This window comes from Argiope bruennichi, chromosome 6 (assembly GCF_947563725.1).
Source record: "Argiope bruennichi chromosome 6, qqArgBrue1.1, whole genome shotgun sequence".
Taxonomy (NCBI): domain Eukaryota; kingdom Metazoa; phylum Arthropoda; class Arachnida; order Araneae; family Araneidae; genus Argiope; species Argiope bruennichi.
The window spans coordinates 57,953,829-57,979,764 of NC_079156.1; the positions used below are offsets into that span (position 1 = coordinate 57,953,829).

The 25,936-nt window shown below is 25.3% G+C and overlaps 1 protein-coding gene across 1 annotated transcript; it reads right to left on the reverse strand.

The window, feature by feature from the left end:
• Positions 1-4,087: 4,087 nt before the first annotated feature.
• On the reverse strand, positions 4,088-25,797 carry LOC129972166 (WD repeat-containing protein 27-like). Its single transcript, XM_056086185.1, has 23 exons — positions 25,534-25,797; positions 25,283-25,409; positions 25,032-25,156; positions 24,348-24,449; positions 24,183-24,234; positions 22,690-22,851; positions 22,066-22,150; positions 20,823-20,923; positions 20,634-20,716; positions 19,956-20,095; positions 19,656-19,720; positions 18,782-18,866; positions 18,519-18,620; positions 16,450-16,556; positions 16,197-16,292; positions 11,861-12,018; positions 11,462-11,595; positions 10,644-10,739; positions 10,346-10,466; positions 9,116-9,213; positions 5,585-5,687; positions 4,807-4,905; positions 4,088-4,611 (listed from the first exon to the last, which is right to left on the reverse strand). The coding sequence occupies exons 1-23, from the start codon at positions 25,675-25,677 to the stop codon at positions 4,555-4,557; spliced, it is 2,442 nt and encodes an 813-aa protein (XP_055942160.1). The 5' UTR covers positions 25,678-25,797; the 3' UTR covers positions 4,088-4,554.
• Between the last annotated feature and the right edge of the window lie 139 nt (positions 25,798-25,936).

Here is a 25,936-nt window from a genome sequence, read left to right on the forward strand (position 1 = left end):
GAAATTTAATATAATCATAAATGATAAATTTGTATGAATGTTTCGGATTGGAATAATTATTTAAAAAATTTAATATGTGTATGAGCATTTGGGAATCTGACTAATGGTTTTGTTGCTGAAAGTATCTCTGTATTTTTTTTTTTGAACTGTGTCATTGATTTCTGCTTAAGCATCTATGAAAAAGGGAATTGCAAAAGTATATATTAAATATGTGACTAGGATAATTAGCACATTTAAATATACATTTTATAAATTTTTATAGAATATATATCCTTGGCAATACAGTGGATAGTGTTTAAGTATAGGAATTCTTTAGTATTGAAAATTATATTCAAGATTTCAGTACTGAATAGTTCTGCCTTTGAAATAAATTTTAAATATTCTGCCAGCATAAATGTTAGATTAAATAAAGACTCATTAATTTGAGAAGTTTACATTATTAATAAAATAATTTAAATGTTAAATATATCATGAAATTTTCATTTTACGGTTAATTAGCATTACATTCATCACCAGGACATTATGGATGATTTGTATTAAAAATTTGATGACATTGAGAGTAATTTTAATGAAAAAGATTTGAAATTATCATTATCTTTGGAAGCGGAAAGATAAACTTATTCAGATATTTAATTTTATTTTTATATATCTTAAATTTCTTCATATTTGTTGTTAGAAAAACTTCTGATTTTTAATCAATAAAATAACTTCAAATTTTTAAATATTTTTTCTTAACCTTATGAGTATAAATATTATTTATAAAGCTTTAAATTAGTTTTTAGAATATGGATAATAATTACAGAATACACCTGAATAAAGTAAAATGTGATTAATTTTGCAAATAATTATAATAGCAATTTCAGAGAAAAAAAATCAGTTTAACTAATAACCTTCAACTTTTTTTATGTAGTTATTTACTGAAAATAATTTTATAAAAAAACTTTTTATGAACTATTTAAATTATTAGAATAATTGTTCAGTTTTTAATGAGTTCTATTTTGTAATTCTTATATATAATATATAAAAAATTAGATAATAAACATTGTTATTTCGGTATTAAATTCTGTGTCTTTTCTATTGGGAAGAAATTCAAAATGTGTATGAATTGTATAAGTTTATAATTCTAATGGATAGTTTAATTGAAATTAAAATTTAAAAATTGATATACCTTACAAAAAGTAGAAATAATTTATCAATTTTAGAAAAAAAATAATAAGTTTGTTTTTCAATAAGGATATTGTGAATCTGTTGTTAAATTGGAAGTAAATTTAAAAAAAACCCGACAACAAAGTATTTATGAATTAAAGTCTTTTAATTCTCACATGTGTATAGATTTTGAAATTCTATGTGTTGGAAGTCGGGGATGATTTAAATTAGTGGACAGTTGTAAACTTGGAATAATGCATATTAGGATTGAAATAGACCTTTTTTCTTTTCTTTTTTTTAAAGTTACTTCATCTCTACATTGCATAAGTTTTGAAAAATTGCTGTAGATGATGCTTCATAAATAGCATCAAGGCTGTTTTAAATATAAATTAATTATTAATTTAGTTTTAAAGATGATAAAATTTGAAATTGCAATTGTATTCTAAACGATAATGTATTTGTATGTTGAGAAAAAGAATGCTAATAGAGGACTAACTAAACAATAAAATCATGGAGAATTGTACAAGAATTTTATTATAATGAAAGCTAATATTTTAACATTAATTCAGCAATTAAAAAATGATTTTTTTTCCAAAATTGACAGATATATATCAATATCAAGAAATAGATTAATTTAGGTAGTGCCTTATGTTTTCTTTACTTCATCACTGAAAAAGAAGCAGTGCTTTTCTTAAGGAATAATTCTTTCTTAAAGTAGGAAGTAATCATCTCATTTATGTAACTGTGATACTTAATCACCCTAAATATATCCATTTAGTATAACTTGCATAGTATAGCAAATCGTGTAGTATAGTGTGGTGTGTGTTTTGGTGGTAGAAAAATACTACATTATTTCTTGTATGCATATATATGTGTGTATCAAAAGTTGTTTTCATGAAGTATTTTTATGTATTCGTATGATGGTTCAAGTGTTTTTTCCCCTGCTTCTATTTTTAATTTGTGATTACACTTCTGTGTTAGAGTGAAGTGTATAAATGCTGAAATAAAAAGTTTATAATATTTTTTCAAAACTTCTAAATAGTATCTGGGTGGTTTATTCTAAAGTACATTAATTCCTGTTTTCATTAAAAAGAATTCCATGTTTGTATGAATTAATATATTTTAAAGTAAAGTTTGCATATGAATTTTCCATCTTATTTCTGCATTGCATTTTATGCACTTTTCTATAGATACTTCAAAAAAATAATAAGTAAAATACATTAATAAGGCACTGTGTTTAATTACAAACAACTTTTTGGAGATTATAGCTAATACTAAAGATAAAGGTTAAAAAAAAAAAAAACGTTTTAACAAAATTAGTATAACTAATAATTTGTTACTACTACAAATTGATGATAGATAATTTGGTTAAAAATAAATTATCTGGTAAATGTGTAAAGCAAATTACATAACATTACTACAGTTGTAACAGCTTATTTATAAATTTTGAACCTTTGTAAACAAAGAAAAATAAATTTCAGTAAAACATTTTTACACATTTGCCTGTGATTTTCTGTTTTGAATTAATAACTTTTCAATTGGAGAATAACTAATCCACCAAAAACTTACATGCGTGTGTGTTTATTTGATGAATGTTTTTTTTTTAACTTATGTATTTTTGTATTATATCATCATAAAAAACATTTTAGATTATTTGTAAGAGAATGCTTTTGATAATTCCTTGCTCCTCTTATTTTCATACACAGTTATCAATATATAGTTATATATAGGATGTTTCAAAAACCTTGACTGCAGCTTTTATTCCTGAAATATTGATTGTAGATATATACTGTAAATTACAAAGTTGTATAAAAAAAAAAAAAAGGTGCAAATTGCTATGAAATCAGTTAAAGTTTTCAGGGGATTAAACTTTAAAAAATACAAAATTTAAATTTTTATATGGCCCACATACAAAAAAGTTCCAAATGAGTAAAATGTGCTGCATCCTTTTATAAGGTCATGCAAGCATTTTATGACAAAAAGTCTCAAAGATATGAAACTACATAAATGCTGACTTAAACCACTTTTCGATGCCTGGATATGAGTTCGCAAAGAGAAAAAATCATATCGGATATTCGTGTTTTAATGGTCGTACACAAATTAACGAAGAAAGTAATGATTGAATAAATAAATAAATAATAATTTTACTATTTATTGGTTAAAAAGTATTAAAAATGTGTAGAAATAATAACTTAAAGGAAAGATAACATAAGATTTTTTACAAGTTCACTAACTGTACTATTTTTAAGTTATACTCTGTAATTCATGATATAAAATTTTAAAGTATTTTTCAGGAAGCCTAGATTTTAAAATTTGCATTTAAAACTAAAGATATGAAGCATATTTAATTTCCTTTTGATGCATTCCTGCGTCGTGTCATCTGCACTGAAGCTGTAAACATTTAATTTGTGATTGATCCTTCTCCAACTTTGTTCTAACATATGTTTGAGAATTTTCATAAAATTCTGAAATATTGTACAAGACCTTATTAGAGAATGGAGCACATTTTACTCACTGGGAAACTTTTTACGGGGTCGGTGTAAAAATTTAAATTTTGTATTTTTTAAAGTTTAATCCCCTGAAAATTTTAATCGATTTCATAACATTTTGCATCTTTTTTTAAGCAACTTTGTAATTTACAGTATATGTCTACGATCAATATTTAAGGAATAAAAGCCACGGTCAAGGTTTTTGAGACACCCTGTAAATTTATATTTGAAACATTGAATGTGTGGTATTAAAAAAAATGCCAATGCATCTAAAATTCTGATTTAATATTGCAATCAATTTCTTATATAAAAATATAGTTAGAGAACTTATGATACCCCCCCCCCCCTCCCAAATTTGAACTAAAATCTGAATCTGAAAATTCACTAAAGAACAGAATCAGAATTTCTTATTGTAAGACATGTAATATGAATTAATAGTTCCCACCCCCTTCTTGTTAGATATTTTTTGCATTGCCCCCAAATAGAAGCTACAGATTTGATTTTCAGGCGAGATATACCTGCATCAAAAAACCATCAGCAAAATGATTTAAATTTGATGGGTTCATTGATGCTGAAGCATAGAATTGGAATACAAATGTGACATTAATGGTAATGAAACAGTTTTATCGTATCTTTTATAATATGGATCTGGATCTCTTGTTCTGCATAATGTATGAATTTTAGTGAAAGATTTTAAATGTATCTTGAAAATTTATATTGAGTAAGCTTAGTGCTGTTTTGAAAGTGGCAATATAAATAAATTTGGAACATTTGCCAAAACTATAATAATCAAAAACAGTAGTTTTCATGATACGGTTATTTCAAAATTTTTCAATTCATCATGTCATTTTGTTTTAAAAATGTAAAAATTCCTCATCCCATATCAAAATAAGTGCACTATAAAGCAATATTTTTAATATTAGTCAATGTTTTTTCCATACAAATGTATCAGTCCATTTAATGATGAGGCAAGAAGCTGAAAATGTAGTAAAATAAATTCAATTATAATTATATTAATTGATATCAATAATTTAAGCAATATATAACTATATAAAATGCTGACTTTGAATAAAAATTTACTTTTTTACTAAGAAATCGAAATTTAAAAGATATATTTTGTTACGTTAGATAAAATTATTATTCAAAAGAATGAATCTTAATAGCATATTACCTGAGATTTTGGAGAAAATGCAACACTGGTAAAAACATCAGCTTGACAATCATTTATTTTATGCTGATGATGTAGCTGTCTTAAATCGTATATATATATCTGGAACAGAAAAGTTACATGAATTTTGATTAAAACTTCATCTTTAATAAGAATATCTTTGTATGATTTTTTATTTCATCATTTTAATCATATTTATTTGACATAAACAAAGAGGAAAAATGATATATAAGAATAAAACCAAAGGAAAAAAAGAAACAGCAAAATATTTAAAAAAAATTATATACTTTTTTTTTGTATGCTCCTTTTCTATCAGAACTGGAATAAAAATATAATTAATGTTTGAGAAATACAATTTGAAGTTGTGTGAAATTGGGGAAGAATTTTTAAATATAGAATAAAAGGTGCCAAAAACGTTGTCATATTTTACATGAATAAATTTTTCTAGGCACTCTTATTCTTACAATGTGTAGAGGATGGTACTTTAAGAATTATGAGACCTATGAAGTTCTTTCACTGGAACCTTTAAGATCCCTCATAACAATGACAGAAAACTAACGACCCATCATTATACTTTATACACAAGCTCAGATGACATTTACTGGCAATAAAATAAAACTTGACCCTCTTTTCTCCTAAGTCATTATTTTGGAATCAACAGTTATGTAGTTATGGCAATTCGAAATTGATTGAAGATTTTGATAAGAATACAGATACAAGGTAAGATTTAAAAAATAATAATAATAAGTGCATCATTATCCATTTACATAATAATACGCACCGATCTATCTTCACTTCCAGTTGCAACATATTTACCACAAGGTGAAAAGCTTGCGCCACAAGGAATTGAGCGGCATTTATGTTCTTTGAAACAAAGTGCTGGTCTAGAAACGAAAATATAGTTTTAAGATATGTCGTGCTATTCATATTTGAGTAATACATTGATTTTGAAGTCCATAATTTATAAATGTTCAATTTTATTTTATGAATTGCAATTTAGCATCTGTGAATATACACACGAAGGCAAATCAGTAAGCATCTGCATATTTGTTCTAACTGTCTGTAGATTTTCATTTCGGCTATACGCTCGTAAGTCACTAAATGTCACTGTATTTCGTTTATAAAAGGTTTCAGTTTTACCACTTAAGTTGAAACTTAAACATGGTCGTGACACTCTTTTTGTTTACAACAAACAGAGCAGAGTCCCGAAATTCAGTTTTTGCGGTTTCAAGATATACCAGTATATATCAGGATATATCAGTACCACAAAAGATTTCATTAAAAGATAAGGGCATTATTTTATTATAATGTTGAAGTGTTTAATCAGTGAACTAAAAAGTTGAATAAACGTGAAGAAAAGAGAAAGAGAAGAGAAAAAGCAAGGGGTCCAGTTTCGTGCCGGATTATAAAATAGACAAAGTTGGCAACTGCCTAAGGACCCCGGGGAACTTGAGATTTTTTAAAGTATTTAATTTTTTATTTTCATCTTATTTTACAAGAATTAAGTACTTTCTAAATTATCCAAATTAAAATCAAGTATTCAATTAAATTAAGAATAATATTTTTATGATTTTTTTTGTGTTTTCTGGTCGTCACTGTAATTTAAAGTTTTTTTTTTTTTTTAATTTGATATTATAGTATACGGATTGTGTGTGTGTGTGTGTGTGTGTGTGTGTTTGTAATTTTTCATTTTTGTAAAATTATTGCATTATTTTTTAAAGTTAATTTTTTTTTTATACGGGAGATAATAAAATCAACTCGCAATGAAACGTATTATAATTTGGTTTATCACGAAAATTGCAGAAAAGGCATTAAAATAAAGACTAAATTAAAAGCAATAAAAAATATATATATGGTTTTGAAACTTGGGGTGGAGAAAAAAAGGTCCTGAAACTTGTCCGAGTCCCTGCGGAGTTTAATCTGGCCCCAATCCAGTCATACGTATTACTAAAGCCAACTTTGTGCAAATTCATGCTCTAATTCCGACGATCAATAAATGACTGCTGACGAAGCGGCAAATTGTATGCACATTTTACTTATGAAACTATATATATTACAGATTCAATTTTCAATAAAGTCAGAGCAAGATGGGACTCAAAACAACATTATTGACATATCCTCGCGTATAAAAATAATTCTGTAGAGCAATGATGCTTAAATTCAGTATAGAATATGTTGAAAATTTTGATATAAAACATGTTATAAATTGCATTACTAAAAACAACATTAGGCATACATTGATTGGCAAATCTTTCTCAAGGCCACAATTGAAATAGTCTAAAATAATGAAATTCTTAGCTTCATAAATCGGTCGTTTTTAATTGCAGAAGAAAGGAATTTAATAATAATAATAATAAAAACATTATACAAATGTAGTAATTAATATAATTATTAATTAGTACATTAAATATTAATACAAATTTTAGAATATTTTATTAAAGTTCACTAATATGGATGGGAAGGGAGATTATAAAATTGTAAACTTCATAACTTTTTCCACAATACATTTATTGACTGAAACACATAACAAAATTACTTATTATTTAGTTAATTTTTTTTGAAATTAAAAATATAAATCTATTTTAATGGTTTAAAAATTGGATTCTGAACCACCATTAGTACTGACACTCTTATAATAGTTGTAGCATTAAGAGTTAGCCTTAAAAATAATATTACAAAAAATCAATATCGAAATAACTTACGGAATTTTCTTTTAGTTAATCTATATCTGTATATATTGAATATATTACTCAAGCGAAGGAAAATAATAGGAGAAAAAGAACTATTTTAAACATCGCCACTAATAATAAAGGAGAATGTGTGTGTGCGTGTGTGTACTAAATTACTGCTACTAAATTTGTATTCTACTAAATTTAGCATAAATATATTTTGGAAGGTGGAAATGTATATCTTGGAGCATTTTTTGGAGCAAAATTTTATTTATTAATAATTAAAGCAAGCTATTGGTGTTTTTCCGCGATAACTCCCAAATACGTTACAGCACGGAACTAATTTTTATACTTTTTCAAAATGCAAAAAATTGTCTTTTTAATGATACCAATTAAATTTTGGCGATAATTTTTCCTGGATTTTCACAGTTTTTTAAAGGTATTTTTTTAATATAATTTTTAACAAACACATTTTATGGTTAAATTGAAGTTTAAAGAGTTTAAATTATCCCATCTAATACTAATTCATATGATTTTCTTACATTGTAGTAAGCTAAGGAAGAAAGATTCTATTTAATATCTATATAATTTACTTGAGAAAGTTAAATTTTAGTATTTTGAAAGTTAGAAGATAGATTATTCTGAAATCTATGCTTTTAATAGCACAATGATGTCACAGAGCTTGACTCATATGCATATCGGACAGAATAGATAAGCGGCCTTTAAAATAACATGGCTTTGATGTGTGTTTCAATTTGATGCTTAAAAGATATTTTCTTAAGGGAATCAAATCATGCATAAGGTAAGAGAACAATATTTCCGCCGAACGACTGGTCGCTAAAGGAGGCTAAACTTGCAAAGATAAATTTCTATTCAAGAATTATTATAATGATTTTTATTTATAAATAACTTTATCTGATGGATGCAGAAACATCAGATAATTTCCAGTCACGCAGCTGAATAGAGGAGAAGGTAGTTTGCAGGCAACAAGTTTCCATCTCTTGAAGAAGAATTTTTTAGAGAAAGTTCATTTCTTCTCTAATCAAGTGTCTGTGTACTTAGATATTACAGTACTTATAAACATCAAACGTATTATTAAATAATATTGTATAAAAATGTGATTGTCGCGTAGTCTTGAGTAAAAATAAATAGCAACTTATACATTTACACAAAACTTCTTGTATAAAACAACTTAATTGATCAAATAAGTTAATCAATTTAATTCATGTTAAATTGTTAAACTTATTTGATCAGTTTATTAAAAGAAAGCTTTCTTAATGTGAACTGCTTATGGTCACAAATTGTCTAAATCCGTTATTATGAATAGTGCACATGATGGTAAGACTATTCGTCATTACAATATAAATTAGAATTTTCTTCTGAATATAACAATTTTTTAAAATTTAATAAAAAAGAATTTGGAGATTTTTATTTGGAGAAAGAAATTTTTTTTAAGAAAGTCTAAATTAGAAAAGTTATAGCAAAATATTTTTTGAGAAAAAAAAAGACAACTAAATTTTATTAATTATATGAATTAAAATAACTATAAAGAAATGAAATGAAATCTTTTTTTTTTTCACATCGGAAAAATACCGTTTTTATCTGTTTATCTATACCATTTGAAGATGTCTGCAGTAACTTACTTATTAGTTCTTAAATCCCATATTTTGATACCATCAAAAAGTGACGTTGTCAAAAATAAATCATACATTGAAGATGACTGTGTTGTATAAGGTGAACCCTAAAAAAGATTACCAAATATGTATATATATATTGATCATTCATTCCAATTTTATTAAAATTTTAGTAATTGTTTATTTTTAAGGGCCTTACTATAAATGCAAAACGTCGATAACCATCCTGGCATCTTATGTGGTTAGGCAATTTTGGCGTAATCCGGAAATTGCCAAGTAAAGCTATTCTTTTAAAAGATACCTAGATTCCCTTATTTTAAATTCACACATGCAAAGAAATCCCTATCGGAATCTCACAATATATAATGAGCAGCGAAAACTACTTCGTCTCCTTTATGCTCTTATGTTGTCAAGTAGATTGACGTACCTCGTCGCGCCTTGCTTATATATAAATTATGCTTCCCGGGATGGAATAAAAGCGAAGTTTAAAATTACAAAAGTGTCTTCTCTCTCTTCGGCTACGAAACTGCTATATATATATATATATATATATATATATATATATATATATATATATATATATATATATATATATATATATATATATATATATATATATATATATGGATTACACAGTGTTAATGTTCTAGTAGCGAGCTACTTAAAAATGGGTTAAGTGTTCTTTAACGCTTTCAACGCTACCGACGAGATATCAATTCAAATATCAATTCTTCCGGCTATTGACATTTTTTATACAAAAAAATAAATAAAAAAAGAAAAAGTATTCTTCAGATATGTATTAGAAAGTTCAGCCTATCTAAACTGGCACGAGAGACAAATTTTAGTCCACAGAAACCTGTAATTGGAAGTATCTGAAAGACGAGATATCTTGTCGGTAGCGTTGAAAGCGTTAAAGACTTAGTATATTCTTAACAGTCAATCTCTGATAAAAAGATCAAGAAAATATAATATGATCTCCAGCTTATGTAATAAATATTTTCAATGAAAGAAAGAAAACTGATATGTGAGAATAGTATATATAATATATGATAATAAATATTTTGTTAAAAAAATGCCTTTTAAAAATGAAAAAATGACATTACATTTATAATCCTTATACCATTTAATATTTTAATTGAATTTTCAAATTGCATTCCCGGAAAATTTTCTATCTTATTATTCTTTAACATATTGTTATTTTATGTTCAGAATTTATATATACAAGATAAATTCTTTTACTTCATTGAGGCAAATGAGATGGGCAGGTTTAATACTTGAATCAACCATACGATGTATTACTTTTCCAACTGTCATATCCAGTACATCAATATGTTTTGAAGTTCCAGAGCATAACACAAGGTTTAGAGTATGTTAACGAATTTAATAAAGAATTTGATAGCTTAAATAAAGAAATTGATAACTTAAATAAAGAAATTGATAACTTAAATAAAGAAATTGATAACTTAAATAAAGAAATTGTGAGATTTTAATTAGAATATAAAACATTGAAGGAGTTTTTCGAGGTAAGAAAAGGATATTAGAAAAGAATTGATTCATAGCAGCCAGAGATGTTATACGTTTGGTTTCCAATGGAATTTTTTTCACCAGTTTCAAAGAGCTTTTGTTTATAAAGCTGAAATAGAAAGAAATATATTCAACCAATGGATATCAAGGGCTTTTAAGAAAATTCACACAAAAAACATTTTACACTCACATTTTCCAATTTCAATGACAAGAAATACCAATTTAGTGTTAATGGATATAATTTATTTCAACAAAGTAAAAAATTCAATTTCTACAATGTCATCGTGCATTTATATATATAAATATGTGACGGTATCTCTTAATCCAATTTAAATCCTAATTAATTTCCTAATTTTTATCTTAACTTAATCCATATTAACCTTATTCTAATATGTTTTCTTATTTTCTGATCCGCTTTCTCACTTTTTTTATTGAATTATTTCTAATACGAGCTTACTAAAATTGCTACCTCCGTCATTCCCACTCCAGAAACAAAGGTTCTCACACCCTTTTTTGAGGAAATAAACGCTTCCTGACACATGCGCAAACCCAAGGGTGGTTTCTAAATCCGAGAAGAACAGTATGTATTCAACTGCATCTCGCATAAATAAAAGGTAATGTTTATTTGGTTCGCACAATTGTTTGAGTTTCACATCCTAGTATTGCAACAGAGTCTGTTTTTAAGGATCCTATCGTTTTTTTTTTTTTTTTTTTTTTTTTTCAATATGGATTCATATACCAAATATTAGTGGGGGAAAAAAAGTGAAGTAATTACTTTTGTGAGTGAAAGGTTTAAATATAATTAAATAAAATATATACTAAGCTACATACCTTTTAATACCGGATGGCTCTAAATTTATCTTATATTCAAACAAATGCAAACAACTTCCTGCGGTCGCTAACAGAAAACGATCAAGGTAATAAAACTGAGCTTGTTCAACAGCATCTTCAAACACAAATTTGCACTATTAAAAAAATTAAAAATAAGATGGAAATCAAGTAGACAAATTATAAAATCTTAAAAATTTCTATAAAGTTATTAAGAAAATAATTATTAAAATATAAAACAAGGACAAAATAATTTCATTAAAAACATTAACAATGGTTTTTTTTTTCTGTAATTTTCTGAAGATTAACATTGACAAGAAAATGTTTATATAATTTCATTCATTCATTTTTAAAAGTCTATTTTGAAATAACACATACAGAAAAAAGAAGATAAATACGTACTTTTTCCACTGCAGCTGAATTAAAATTATCAGTACCGATGTTTAACAACGGGTAATTCCGCTCAAGATCCCACACTTTGACTGTTTGGTCATTTCCAGCAGTAATTAGTAATTTATTTGAATGGCTCCACTTTGCAGAATTAACTTTTCCCTTGTGTGCTTAAAGAAGCAGAGGGAGGGAAAAATTAGTAAAAACTGTAAAAACTCTTTAATACACGTAAAACGTATTAAATAAGACAACTTATATTATCATAAATTAAAAAGAATTATTACATTAAAAATTTAATTCATGCAGCAAAAGTTTTTTTAAAAATATGTTATTGGAAGTATAATAATTTTTTCATGTAATATATTATTAATACTGGTCAATATTTTTGTGCATGAAAAATTTCCAAATGAACATTAAAATGAATTTGTATGATTAAATTATTTATATTGTCATTATTTAATCTATGTTGACAAATGAGATAGATGAACTAATTCCTATTACACCAAATGCTTATTGTTTTAATGTAAATAAGTAAAGTTTTAATTTTACTTGTACAATAAAGAACATTCTGGTTGCTATTTATACACATAAAGTTGCGAAATTAATTTGTCAATAAAATCGTCCAATCGTCAGAGCAAGGATCTGAGTCATATTTTTATTTAGTGATATCTCTTGAAAAGGGGGGTGGGAGAGGGCGATTATTGATGACATTTATAGACGCCATGAGCTTTTCAATGAAATAAAAATGGGCGAAATCGGTACAGCGATTATGGCTGAGAAACTTTTTAGGAGACTTTTTCCATGGAAAATGCCTCCTCTTTCAAACTGGTCCAATTTTTCAAAATTGGACCATTAGTGATTTGCCTAGTAGCCATGAGCTTTCATCTCTATTAATAATAAAGGGTGATGTATATGTGTGTCACTGTTGGGCTCTACAGGCCGTTTGACCTAGAGCTACCAAAATTAGCAAAGACATACTTTGGAGGATAATGTGCATCTCAGTGCAATTTTTGTAAAATCTTAGTTAATGAATTAAAAATTAAGCGAAATTTTAGCGTCTTTAAGCGTTGCGAGTTAACTTCCGAAAATATTATAGTACAAAAACTATTTTCATATCAACAAAGTTCAGAAAATTATCTTTTTAATACTACCAATTTTCTTGTCGTAGAGTTTTTTTTATTCGATTTTTAATTAACTTAAAAAAAATATTCTCAGTATATTTTACAGCAATACGTTTCATTATTAAGATGAAACTCAATTTGTTTTCATTGCTGCTACTAATATTTCATCCTGACCTTTTTTTTTTTTTTTTTTGTATTGTAGCTATTCAGGTCAAACAAGATCCAAACCTCGCTCAAAATGAAGTTACATAGAGAAAGATTGACGTCAGTGAGGCATCCGGTCCATTGTTCAAGATATGAAAGATTCTCTTATTTTTTTTGTTGCAGTAGGTTTAGCATAAGACATGCTTTTTAAAAACCTTTCGAAATTTTTCTGTACTTAAAATTAAAGTTAAGTTTCTGAATCAAGCAATACTGAAAGTATATAATAAACAAATTAAATGCGTCAATTTCAAAACAATGATGCTTGCTCCGTTTTCATATCATTGAATGCATAAAAGACAAACAAAAAAATAATAAAAGAAATGCAAAACAAGTTTAAAATTATTTTGCTGAGGAAGTCATTAAGACCAAGTTAGAAAAATATTTAATAGATATTTTTAATAATCCCCGTGAACTAACTGATCGCCAAAAGCAGCCAGTATGAAATAAAAGTTTGCGAAATAGGTACAGTAGTCGAAGTTATATTCCATGCACAGTGTATAGTAAAGTAATGTTTTATTTTTTTATTTTTCAGGAAAATGGCAGTTGGTAAGGAAAAAGTTACTATTCATGGAAATCTAGAGGTCAAGGCCTTTCATATAAAAGTAAAATCAGCGGAATCGAAGCAGTGATTGGAACTAGAGAACTGATTCTTTGATTCTGTAACTTACTTTATATATATATATATATATATATATATATATATATATATATATATATATATATATATATATATATATATATATATATATATATATATATGTTATAATAATTCTGTATTCATGGTAGTGATTATAAACCCTCCTGCTGCTTATCCCGCGATTTCCGCAGGTTGGCAATCAGTCTATTTTCTAATGCATCTCGCGTCTTTCGCAGTTCAGAGTGTTTATTTTTACGATTACAGATTTTTATTATATCATATTATTATCGTCTGACATATAATATCAATTTACTTTGTAATATATTTGAACTTATTTACAAACAACGCATTTAAATAGTGATTTTAAAATATTACGCAGTTAGATAGTTAATTTTTTAATTTTAAATACTGGTTATAATAATAGTTTTTAAACTCCCTTCATGAAAAATATTCGATTGTATTTCTAAGAAAAGAAAAATTTTCTCGAAAGAAATAATTTTAAATCTCAGTAGAAGTGGTTAACTGAAATTTTAATTGCAAATCTATATCGTCTCTTTAATCCATCTTTTCAGCTTCAATTACGTATTTTTAGCATTTTAATATTTTTCTATTTACAAATAAGTGTCACTGTAGAACTTTACTGTGTCATATTCATTCTAATTTTTAGTAAATAATTAAAAAATTTGGAACAAAAGAAAAAATAGATGATACGCAGTACTGTTGGATTTAAATTAAACTTAACATTTTTTAAAATCATTTTTCTCATGTTTATTTTTAAATCAAGAGCCCTTTACTTTTCATTAACATGGAAATGCCTTTTAGCATGAAATATTATTTGCATATTTCTGATACACTGAATATAATATTTTCTAGTTTACATCACTTTTTTCTACCTAATTCTCAGAGTAAAATTTTGAATAGGATTAACAAACAAATTAACGTTTTTTTGTAGTACATCTTCAGCTATTAAATATTAGAAAAAAAGTTTTTTTTTCAATGCTTTAACCATTTAACTGTGGAAGTTATTTTTTAAATTGCATCAAGCCCCCTTTTTAAAGTCAAGCAATGACGGTTATACACGTTGAACATAATGCAAAGAGTTGCACAGAAAATTTTTTAAAGAATCATATTAAAGTGAAGAAGATTTCATTTTTATCAGATAAAAAAAAATTACACATCGACCACTCCAAAATGAAGATTTGAATTGACGTGTATACACTTCGAACATTTCTAACTAGTTATAGAAAATAATGGCTAAGAAGTTATAGCTAGTTATAGAAGTTTAACATAGAGCATACTTTAGTAAGTAAAATCATTATATCATAAAAATGGATTGTCTTGGAAAGATTGATATATAAGGTTGACAGATAAGGCCAAAGATGCCTTTCATCTATAGGGAATAAATGTAAAATTCTTCCATTTCATTAGTTAGATTAGCATTCCACTTTGAAGCTACATAAATGATATTTTGTGACAGACACAATAATTTTGGATGGTCATATGAAGGTGATCTAATTCCTAAGTTGATACCAATTCTAAACTGCAATGACAAAAAATATTTACTAATTTGTAAGATTCTAATAATTATTCTATAATGAATTAAAGTCATTGGAAAGTAATTTGGAATTTAAATCAAGTATTACTTGAAATTTACATTCTTGTCTTTAATATTTTCCTATCTTTTTTTGATATCTTCAGATAATGGTTTAGTGGTAATTAATATAAGTTGTTACACTCAGCTTATTCCATTATCCTCCATGACAAGCATAAAAGAGGCCTTATCTATTCACTGCATTCTTATAATTAATTACAGGAATGACATCAATATGTCTACTATGGCGGATTATTAGGAGCGAGGATAGAACCTGGGACCTTGTGGTTCGCAGCCCAGTAACATGACCACAATACAAAAGCAATTGCTCGTGTAGCATAGCTAGCTGTTAACTGGCTTATAAGGTTTCACCACACTACTAACTCTCCCATTAGTCTTATTTCATAACATTAATAAGCATCATAAATATTTTATAGATACTTTCCTTCCAAATATGTAATTCACTAAATCATTATAAGAAATAAACTGCTCTATAAAATCATAATTACTACATTCTTCAATTATATAGTAATTATGATTGCTATATTCAGTCATAAAATGAAATTTGTTATCTATTTAAATTCATGAATAAGATATGAATGTTACACAACTCTAAAGTTTCAATTCATACAGGAAATTTTTCATTGTTATGTAATTTGTCGAAATCAAAAAGTATAATTCAGAATCAAAGAAGTAATGTAAATCACTTCATTTTATAAAGAAACAAATTTTCTTTTCTTGAATATCCTATGATTCATTAATACAAGTATTCACATGTTAATAAGTTATTCTTACCTCCAATACTGCGAAAAACCTTTAAATGTTTTCCCCCCAATTTCAGAATATCTGTTAGACCATCAGAAGAGGTGCAACTGACAAACTGTCCATCTACTGTAAACAATATTATAATTAACAAAACAATAAGATACAAAGAAAAATAAATAAGAAGATTTATATAAAATAAAAGTAAATTTTAAGCTTATAATGAAACGTTTTACTACTATATACTTGTAGTTGAAAAAAAAAAAAAACATTAAAATTCAGGTACTTGATACTTGAAGAGATGACATGACAGGATTTTCAAATGATTCAATCTTGCTCAAGAGTTCCAAATTTTCAAAATTTATAGGATTGCTATCACATTCAAATATATTTCTGAAAAACAGAAAAGACATAAATTAATGATACAGAATCCTCCCCCCTCTCTACACATTGTAAATATTTATACTTTTGAAACATACATTAGTGACCTGTTATTAACAAATATTTACCAGATATCTAGTAATTAGTTTTTTTTAATTTTTTATTTTATGCTTACTTGAGAAACAACTGTGCACAGGTGTTGAATATTCTATAATGGTAATCACCAATAATCATAAAGATGAAAGTGTATGTGTGTGTTGGCACTTTACTAACCAGACATTTGACTTACAGCTAACAAACTGAGCACATATAAATTTTGCAGGGAGGCAACCTGCACCTCAGAGTGAATTTAAAAAAAATGTAATTATAGTTTTAATTAATTAAAAATTAATCTGAATTTTGACGTTTTTCCACAATAACTTTCAGAATGATATTTTTTTAATTACACCAATATAATAACATGTAAATTTTTGTAGAATTTTGAAAATTAAAATGTCTTTTTTTTGCTTCATTTCCAACAGTCGATTAAATTGTCGCCTGAAATTCAAACTATTTTCATTGTTTCATCAAATATTTCATCGTTGAAAGCTGCAGAAGAAAAAATCTGTTTAATATCTATGCAGTTTTCAAGATTAATAAATAATGAAGTTACAATACTGCGAAATTGAGAAGATAGATGAACCGCACATTTACATTACATGATGTGAAACAGCACTATGATGTGGGATAAATCTCCACTAAAAAAGTTCATGTATGCTATGATAACACATGTAAGACAATTAAAATAAAACAGTTTTGATGCCTGACTATATGGCAGATTCAAAGATATGAAAATATATCCAAATGATTTAATAGGAATTAAAAATATCAATTAGGTAACTAGTTAATAATAGAGAAAAATTTTGATTTTTCGGTGATAAACAAGCTAAATATTGGTAGTTAATAACATTATGTGGAAACTGAATAAATTCACTAAAGAGAACAAAAATGACAAAAAAAGAGCATTCAAAGTTAAGACATAAGAATTAAACTAATAAACATTATTTCTATAGAGATAAAAATTATGCAATTAAGGCCACTAGTTTTTATTATGGGTTTTAAAAAATGCTAATTATTGTGTCAGAATCTGTCTAAAGTTTTTTTGAATGTTCAAAAAATTGGTTTAATGAAATTAGCCATATAGTCTTTACATATACCATTTTGTTATGTTTGATAATTCAAATGCTTATTCCAGTTAATATTAAATGGTGAAGAGTAGTAATAAAAATTTTGATTCCTGTGGAATTTTTAAGTCTATTATCTTTACTTTTCAAACTTAACTATATCTTAAAATGCTTTATTAAACAGCAAAATCATTATGTAAGATAATTTATGATTACAAAGTTCCATGATTCCAAAGTCTGGACCAAAGATGAAAAAGAAGTAACATGATGTGTTTTCTAGTCAGGCTTACAAACAAAAAGGAAAACATTGATATTTAGGATCATGGGAATATAAACAATTATATGAAGGAATCTCTGCTGTCACACAAGAGTAATGAATGGGTGGAAAATATGGAAGCTGAAAGGTTCTTAGAGTGATCTTACAGATGATTCAAAGTATGGACACAAAAAAGGAAGAGGGATTTAGCTGTTAGTCAAGGGTTTGAATAGTAAGAGAGAGAGAGAGAGAGAGAATAAACAAAAAATAGTGCAACAAAAAATTGTATTATTAAGAGTTTAAAATGTCATATATCCACTTCAAAAACAATTTTAAACAAAGAGATATAATGCACAGCAATATACAGTAATAAGGTATATGAAGTTGTTCTATAGATAACACTAAAATGTTTAGCTTATACTAACTTACTTGAATTTTCTTTATGCTAATATCTACATATTTATGTATAACAATTAAGAATGAGAAAATTGAATTAGTATACAACAGTTTAGAGATAATTTATATAGTAAATAAAACTAAAAACATTTTGAATACTTCTTTCCATCCCCATTATTTCGAAATTTTCTTGATGATTCAGGTCTTTTAGTTCGATATCTATGCCCTTTGGGAATATGTGGCTGAAATAATGCAAAAGGCCTAAAAAAAAGAAAATTGGATCATTGGAGATTTTTCAAGTTCATGCATCCACATGATCTATATATAGGAAATAAATAATAAATAAATTTAATATTTAAAAAATGGAATACAGGAAAGGGCTAATAAATAAACTTAATATTAAAAATGTTTTATTAAATTACTTGTGTAATGTCCCATATCCAGAAGATTTAATATTGGAATGGAAAGTTACAGGCAAATTTTTCTTTGATAATCCTTTTTTTAAACCTACAAATAATATATTGAATTATAAATTTAATTTGGGATAACAAGATAAATTTTAGACAGATATTTGACTCATACAAATATGCATTTAAACCCACATTGTGAGTGTATACTAGAGAATAGACATTAAATTACAACAATTGCCACTCAAGTGATAATTATTTATCATTCATATTTATTTTCTTTACTGCAAAAAAAGCACATTAATATAAATTTAATATAAAGATGCAAATACATTATTTTTAATTCAAATCAATATTAAAATAATGTGAAGCAAAAATTAAATTCAAAATAATTTTTTTTTGTTGAGAATTTTTTTTTTTTTTGTAAAATCATTGAAAAATATATAGAAAAGCATTTTACAGTTATTTTTAAAATATAGTAAAATACCATAAAAGATATAGATAAATTTTAAATTTCTTGTATTATCTCACAAATAAATTAAGGATTAAAAATAAATTCAAAATGGCAATATTTATCATCAAAAATCTGGTAAATAAGTGGTACTTGATGATAGAACATTGTTTAGGAGTTTATGAATATATATTAATTTCATAGGGAAAATAAAAAAGGAATTATATAATGTATTTGGTTTAGCAACAGAAATTAAATGTGTCTGCCTTATATTTAGGATGCTGGGTATTCACAAGTAAAAATTTAGGTTAGCTAAGAATAAATAAAGCACAATTTAAAGAAAGTGAAAGATACAAAATATCACAATTACATATGCTTATGAAGGTGTATTTTTCCAAACAAACACATTTGATAACTTGATAAATATTCATTTTTTACCTTTGGATGTTTTGGTTTTCTGAATCTTTGGAATCAACAAGGATTTGCTGTTTTCGACGTGCTTACTGAAACAAAATCACAGGATTACAGAAATACATTAGGCATTTCAGGTTTTAATTACAAAACTGATTTTTCTTCTAAATTTTATAAGTTATTGTGGTGAATAGCATGTATGTATTTAAAATTTCTAATAAATTAATTATTAAGGCATTTGGTCAAAATTTATTTCATGAAATAAAATGCACTTTTTTATTATAATTATAAGAAACATACATTAGATAAATAAAGAAAAAATATTACCTGTTTAAAAAAGTTAAAATATGACTACCAGATTCTATCCTTAAACTGCTAATAGTAGATTCTGATAATAAAACATCACTCAAGGAAAGTTTGATTAACATCAGAAATTCATCCAATACAGGAATAAGTATCACATATGCCTAAATAATAGCAATAAAAATCATTCATACATTTTATACAAATATTAATATAAAAATTCTACAATCTATATAAAACAACTTCATTTTTGAAATATCTAAAAGTATTTAAAGAATACAAAACATGGGAGGAATAAATAAAGCCTACAGTTGAAAAACTGTTGTTCACTCCATCAATTGTCAATTCATATTTTGAAAACAAATTTTGAAAAAAAAATGAAGAGGAAAATATAACTATAAAACATTACATGGATGCATTTAAATTTAGAAAAGAAAGAATAAAATGGAATTATTCATTTTATTCTTGCATCCTATTTTCATCTCAATTCTCCCAATTGCACTCCATTTTTACCTCAATTCTCCCATTCATTCTCCCAATTGCATTCCATTTTCATCTTGTTTTGTAAGTTTAAAACAAAAATTAAAATACTATGATGAATTTCTAAAACTTTTAGAAACAGTGAAAAATTAACAAATGAATAAAACTTTAATTTATAATTAGATTTTATTTGATAAAAGTATGTAGACAATTTTTTTATACCTCAGAATTATCTGAATTGCAAGTAATCATTCCTGATCTTATTAAACCAATTGATGACTTTATCTCGGTAATCTCAGAAGGACCTGGAATACATAAAGTAGATATTTATAAAATATTAATATTTCTCAGTAATGACAAAAAATAAAAATAAACATTCTTTTTTTCAAAAATAAATATTAGTTTTCTTACCATTGAAATCAATGAAAAGAATAACCTCTTCATTATTAATTTTCAACAGAAATAAACATGTACTTGTAACAATTAGTAAGTATATATTTTCAGGTAAGCAACTAGAAAAGATAATATGATAAGTAAAAACAAAATTTCATAGCAGTTAGCAAAATTAAAAAGATAAATTTGAAAAAAAAAAAATGATTGGCAAATAAGTTTAGATTTTTAACCAGAAAATGTAAGTAATTTCAAAATGTTCACACATTTCTATGAAAAAAAGAGAGATTAATTTCAAATAATTTCGTCTCTGCTAACTTTAAATACAAATATTACAAATTATATTAAACTAAGTCTCATGTCAACAAATATTATTTCATGAGACTTTTATTTCCATAAATCAGTAAATTAATTAATCACTACATTTTTATTTTAAAGAAAATATGATACTCTTTTATACAGGAATATTTCATTTATTTATGAAAAGAGAAATAATTCTCTTAATATTAAAAGATAATCAGTATTTGTGAGAGTTCGAATTAATTTTACTATATCACCACAATAATAAATATAAACTTTAAGAAAATATTAAATTTAGACATAATAACAAAATTTACAAAATAAGTTACAGTGATTCTTTTCATATGTATTCAAATTTCTATGCAAGTACCTTATCAAAGATTTTTTTAAAAAATCAAATAATTATTGATGTTGAAAAAGACATATTCTCAGCAATTACAACTTATAGATTACAATTACAGATTTGCAACTACTCAGCTACCTAGGGTTACTGCACAAAAGAAAAATATATACAAGTCAGTTCAAAAAATATTATTAGTTTAATTGTCAAATTTGTATAAATTATAAAATATAAGAATAATATTAACATTTTGTGAAGTATCTGTTTCATAATGCTCACTTGTTATCATGTCTGTTTGAAAAACACTTTGTTATTAAGTGTCTGTTTGAAAAACATTTTGTACAAAGGAGAATGTTGCACAATCATAGATCACAATAAATAAATAAATAAATAATAAGAAATAAATGCTCATAAAACTGCTAAAATAAAAGATTAATCTGCACACATTATAAATATGTCAATTAAGTTAAAATATGAAACAAAACAATAATTTTTTTTTAAAAAAAAAGAGGCTTTATAATTCAATTTGTCTAGGGGTGCAAAATGCTTAAATCTGCCCCTGTTATTACTAAGAGCCCATTAGAAATAAACATTTTATTTTCAAACAAATAAAACAATAGTTACTTATATGGATTTGAAATGGTCTCGAAATGGAAGATTTTAATATAATATACAGGAAAACTATCACTTTTAAAATCTTGGAATGCACCTAGGAATAAAGAATTATCAAAAATGATTAAGAAAAATATAAACAGAAATAAAAAGAATATATAAATTATATATAAAAAAACATTTCATTAAAATCAAAAATCACAAAAAATTTTTTTTGATGCTTAATCTTAGATGATAATAAAAAATTATTTAAAATATACCTAATAATCCCTTAAAAACCAATATTGCCAATTTACTTATTCTTATATTAAATATTTAAGAGAAAAGAAATTATTTATTTCAACAGAGCAGTAAACAAAATCAAACTAAATAATTAGCAGAAATTGCAGTGAAAATTTCATTAAAGAAGGAAATATTATTACAGTTAAATTGAGAAAAAAAAATAACAAATTTACTTTAATTCAGAAATTATGAAATGAAATATTATGATCGTTATTAATGTATCTCTAAAAATCAAAAATACAGAAATATTTTCTTGCTTTTTTATGAATATTGCTAAGTTCCATAAAAAATAAGAATTATTAAAAAACTATAATTACTATAAATCTAAAGTCAGAAAACAGGAAAAAAAATTACCATCTTCAGCAGAATCAGTTTTTAGTTGTTGAGCAATTAATTTCCAAACCAGAATATTTCTAATAAGATTATAGTTTTTATCATAAACATTTAAATGGCCACAAGTTGTTCCAACAACTGTTGTCCCACTTTGATTATGGGTGCAAAAAGCAGTTGGAAAACCTATGGAATGCATTTGAATAATTAACACGTTATTTTCCACAAAATTTGGTTTTTACAGCTAGAAAATTTTAAAAATATAAACTTCTTTAAGATGCAAATTAAATAATTTAAAAAGTGATTTTTAAAATTTATTAATTTTAATTTTTTTAAGTAAAATTATCAAGAAAAAATCAGAAATTCACAAACTGCATGTGTATAAATTTTTTAAATTATAAGATTTAGATCTATTGAAAATGATTTAACTTTTAGTTTTAAAAATAAATTAAAATGCAAAGAAATATCCATGAATAACTGATATTTACAATCAGTACAAATTTTTTATTGAATATAACACAAATTTATATTATATTGCATTATATTGTAATTTATCTTGTACTGTATTACAAATAGAAATGCATTACAACTTTATTAGTACAAAAACACAATGTTGTTGAAATATAATCACAATATTTTACAGCATTTAGAGTTTTGAACATCATTGTGGAGATATACAATATTTTGTGCTAATTGGGAGGCTTGAAAATTGTTACTTTTCAATGATATGTAGAATTCAGGACACAAGAATTTTAATTTCCTTTTACATTCATCTTAACTATTTAAATTATAAATAATTTATTAAAATTACAGATTTTTATGATTATTCAAACAACATAAACAAATATATAAAAAATATCTTATATATTAATAGATAAGAAATGTATCCAAAAAAAATGTGATAAGTTATGTAAAAACTTAACCTATTATATTTTGCTTTCCTCTAACCAAACCTCTAATTGTTACTTTTCTTTGACATATTTTTGAGATTGGCTCTCAGAATCTGTAATTCTGGATTCTTATGGGTAAAATTCCCTGATAAGAATTTTTTTTATAAATGTTCTGAATTGCTTTTCCATATTTTTTTTCATTTAAGATTTAAACATAATTATAGAATGCATTTTATGTTTGATTGAATCTAAACATTCCTTCTTAAACAATTTTTTTCTAGTTTAAATAATATACCAATAAGGTTAAGTAATAAATAACTTTTTCAAAAACTGATTAAAAATAAATTTGTAATAAATGACGAATCTGCAAGATCAACGAGTTAAAAAAAATCACCACTATAAACACACTGTATATAAACTGTTGATTTTTAATTGATTTATATATCCTCTGCCAATGAACTGATATGTTCATAAATTAATAATAATAAATAAAGTATTAGAAAATTACTTGAATTGAAAACACATTTAGGAAAAACATTTCTGATAAAAGTGAACATGAGTATATATATATATATATAGTATCTATACAATATAAAATCATTCAAATTACAATGATGCCATACTTACCAACTGAAACACTTACTTTTTTTGTCACTTCATTTGTTTTGTAATTCCAAACCTGACACAGAATTAAAGAAATAAGCTTTTTAATTCAGAGAAATAATTTCAAATCATAAATCCAAATAAATGAAAAGTCTTAATAGAATTTTTTAAAAATAATTTTTAGCTTACTTTGAGAAAATTTTCTTCTATTCCTAATAAAAAGTCATTTTCACAACCAAATGCAAACATAATAAAACAGTTTTCTTCCACAGAAAAAACCCATGTGTTTTTCTGAAAGATACATATAAACATATTAAAAATTAATTAATTACAAATATTTTCAATACAAAGTAAAAAATTTTTTTCATGCTTTACTTTTCAATTACAAGAATTTTGATAAAGAGATTGAATGCTTAGAATGAAACAAATTTATCTATTTTAACTAAGCATTTATTAAAATTCATATTTAATTTTTTTGTTATTTTTCAAAGAAATTCCATATGAGAATCATAGTGTGAGACTGTTTATCTGTATCTGCTATAAAATAAAAAGAAGAAAAAGAAACAATAGAAACATTAAAAATAACAATATACATATAACACATTTATTTATATCTTTGAGAGTGAAATACCAAAAGAGGAGTAAAGGAAATACTTTTTAATTGCACACCTGAGTATTGCAAATTATGTGTGCAGAGAAAATTAAAATAAATAAATAAATTATCAAATCCTTGAAAACATTTAAGGTAGAAAAAAATTATAGATATGTTGCTCTGATGTAATACCTTTTAAACTACTTTTGTTCATTTTAGATTATTGCAAAAATATTGAAAAATCTATTTATTTAATAAGCATGCCATAAAAAAATTACTACCTGTAAATTGAAAATCCACATTCCATTAGGAAAAGAAACTGCAATTTGGCTGTTATCTAAACTAAAGGAGCAGTAAGTTGGTATTTCCATATGTGAATGCAAAACTCGTCCTTTTGAAGGTTGTCCTAAAATCAATTGGATATTAAATTTTAGGTATGAATAAGAAAAATTATAATTTCTTATTACTTTAAAAAGATGATTATAAATAAAAAATAGTTTTTATCTTTATTTTAATCAGGAAAAGAAGTTACCATCATTTTGCATCAAATTCCACAGTATGATGTTATCGGATGAACAAGAGCACAAAAAATAATTGGAAGGGTGATGAGAAAAAGCTAATGCAGAAACAAGTTTGTGGTGTCCAATGAGTATCAAAGGCTAAATAGAAGAATAAACTTTAAGAGACGGATAAAAAAAAAATTATAAAATTAATTAATAATAAATAACTATATTGGATGGAATATATTTGAAATAATCACAATAAAGAAATTTATTCTTGCACCTCTTGTAAAATATTTTTCATGCTCCAGACAGCTATATTTCCTCTTTCATTTAAAGGGACAGCTATGTAATCTTCTGAGCATTCACAAAGATGAGTTACCATAGAAGTTGGACAAGACAAACGATAAAAAAATTTCTCAGACATATTTAAAATTATTTTTTAAATTCGGATGAAGAAAATCTGACTGAAAGCTGTCTTTATACAAAAATTACAAGTTATTAAATCTAAACTACTTTCTGAAAACTCCACATTGTACTTTCGTTATTGTTATTTTATCGTAACCATAGCAACGAAAGTTCATTGTAAGGTTACAGAACCCTAAATAATTCTGCAATTTTTAAGTACGTAATTATTATTTTTCTCCCTTTTTAAAATTTATTTAATATGAAAATTAATAGATGTG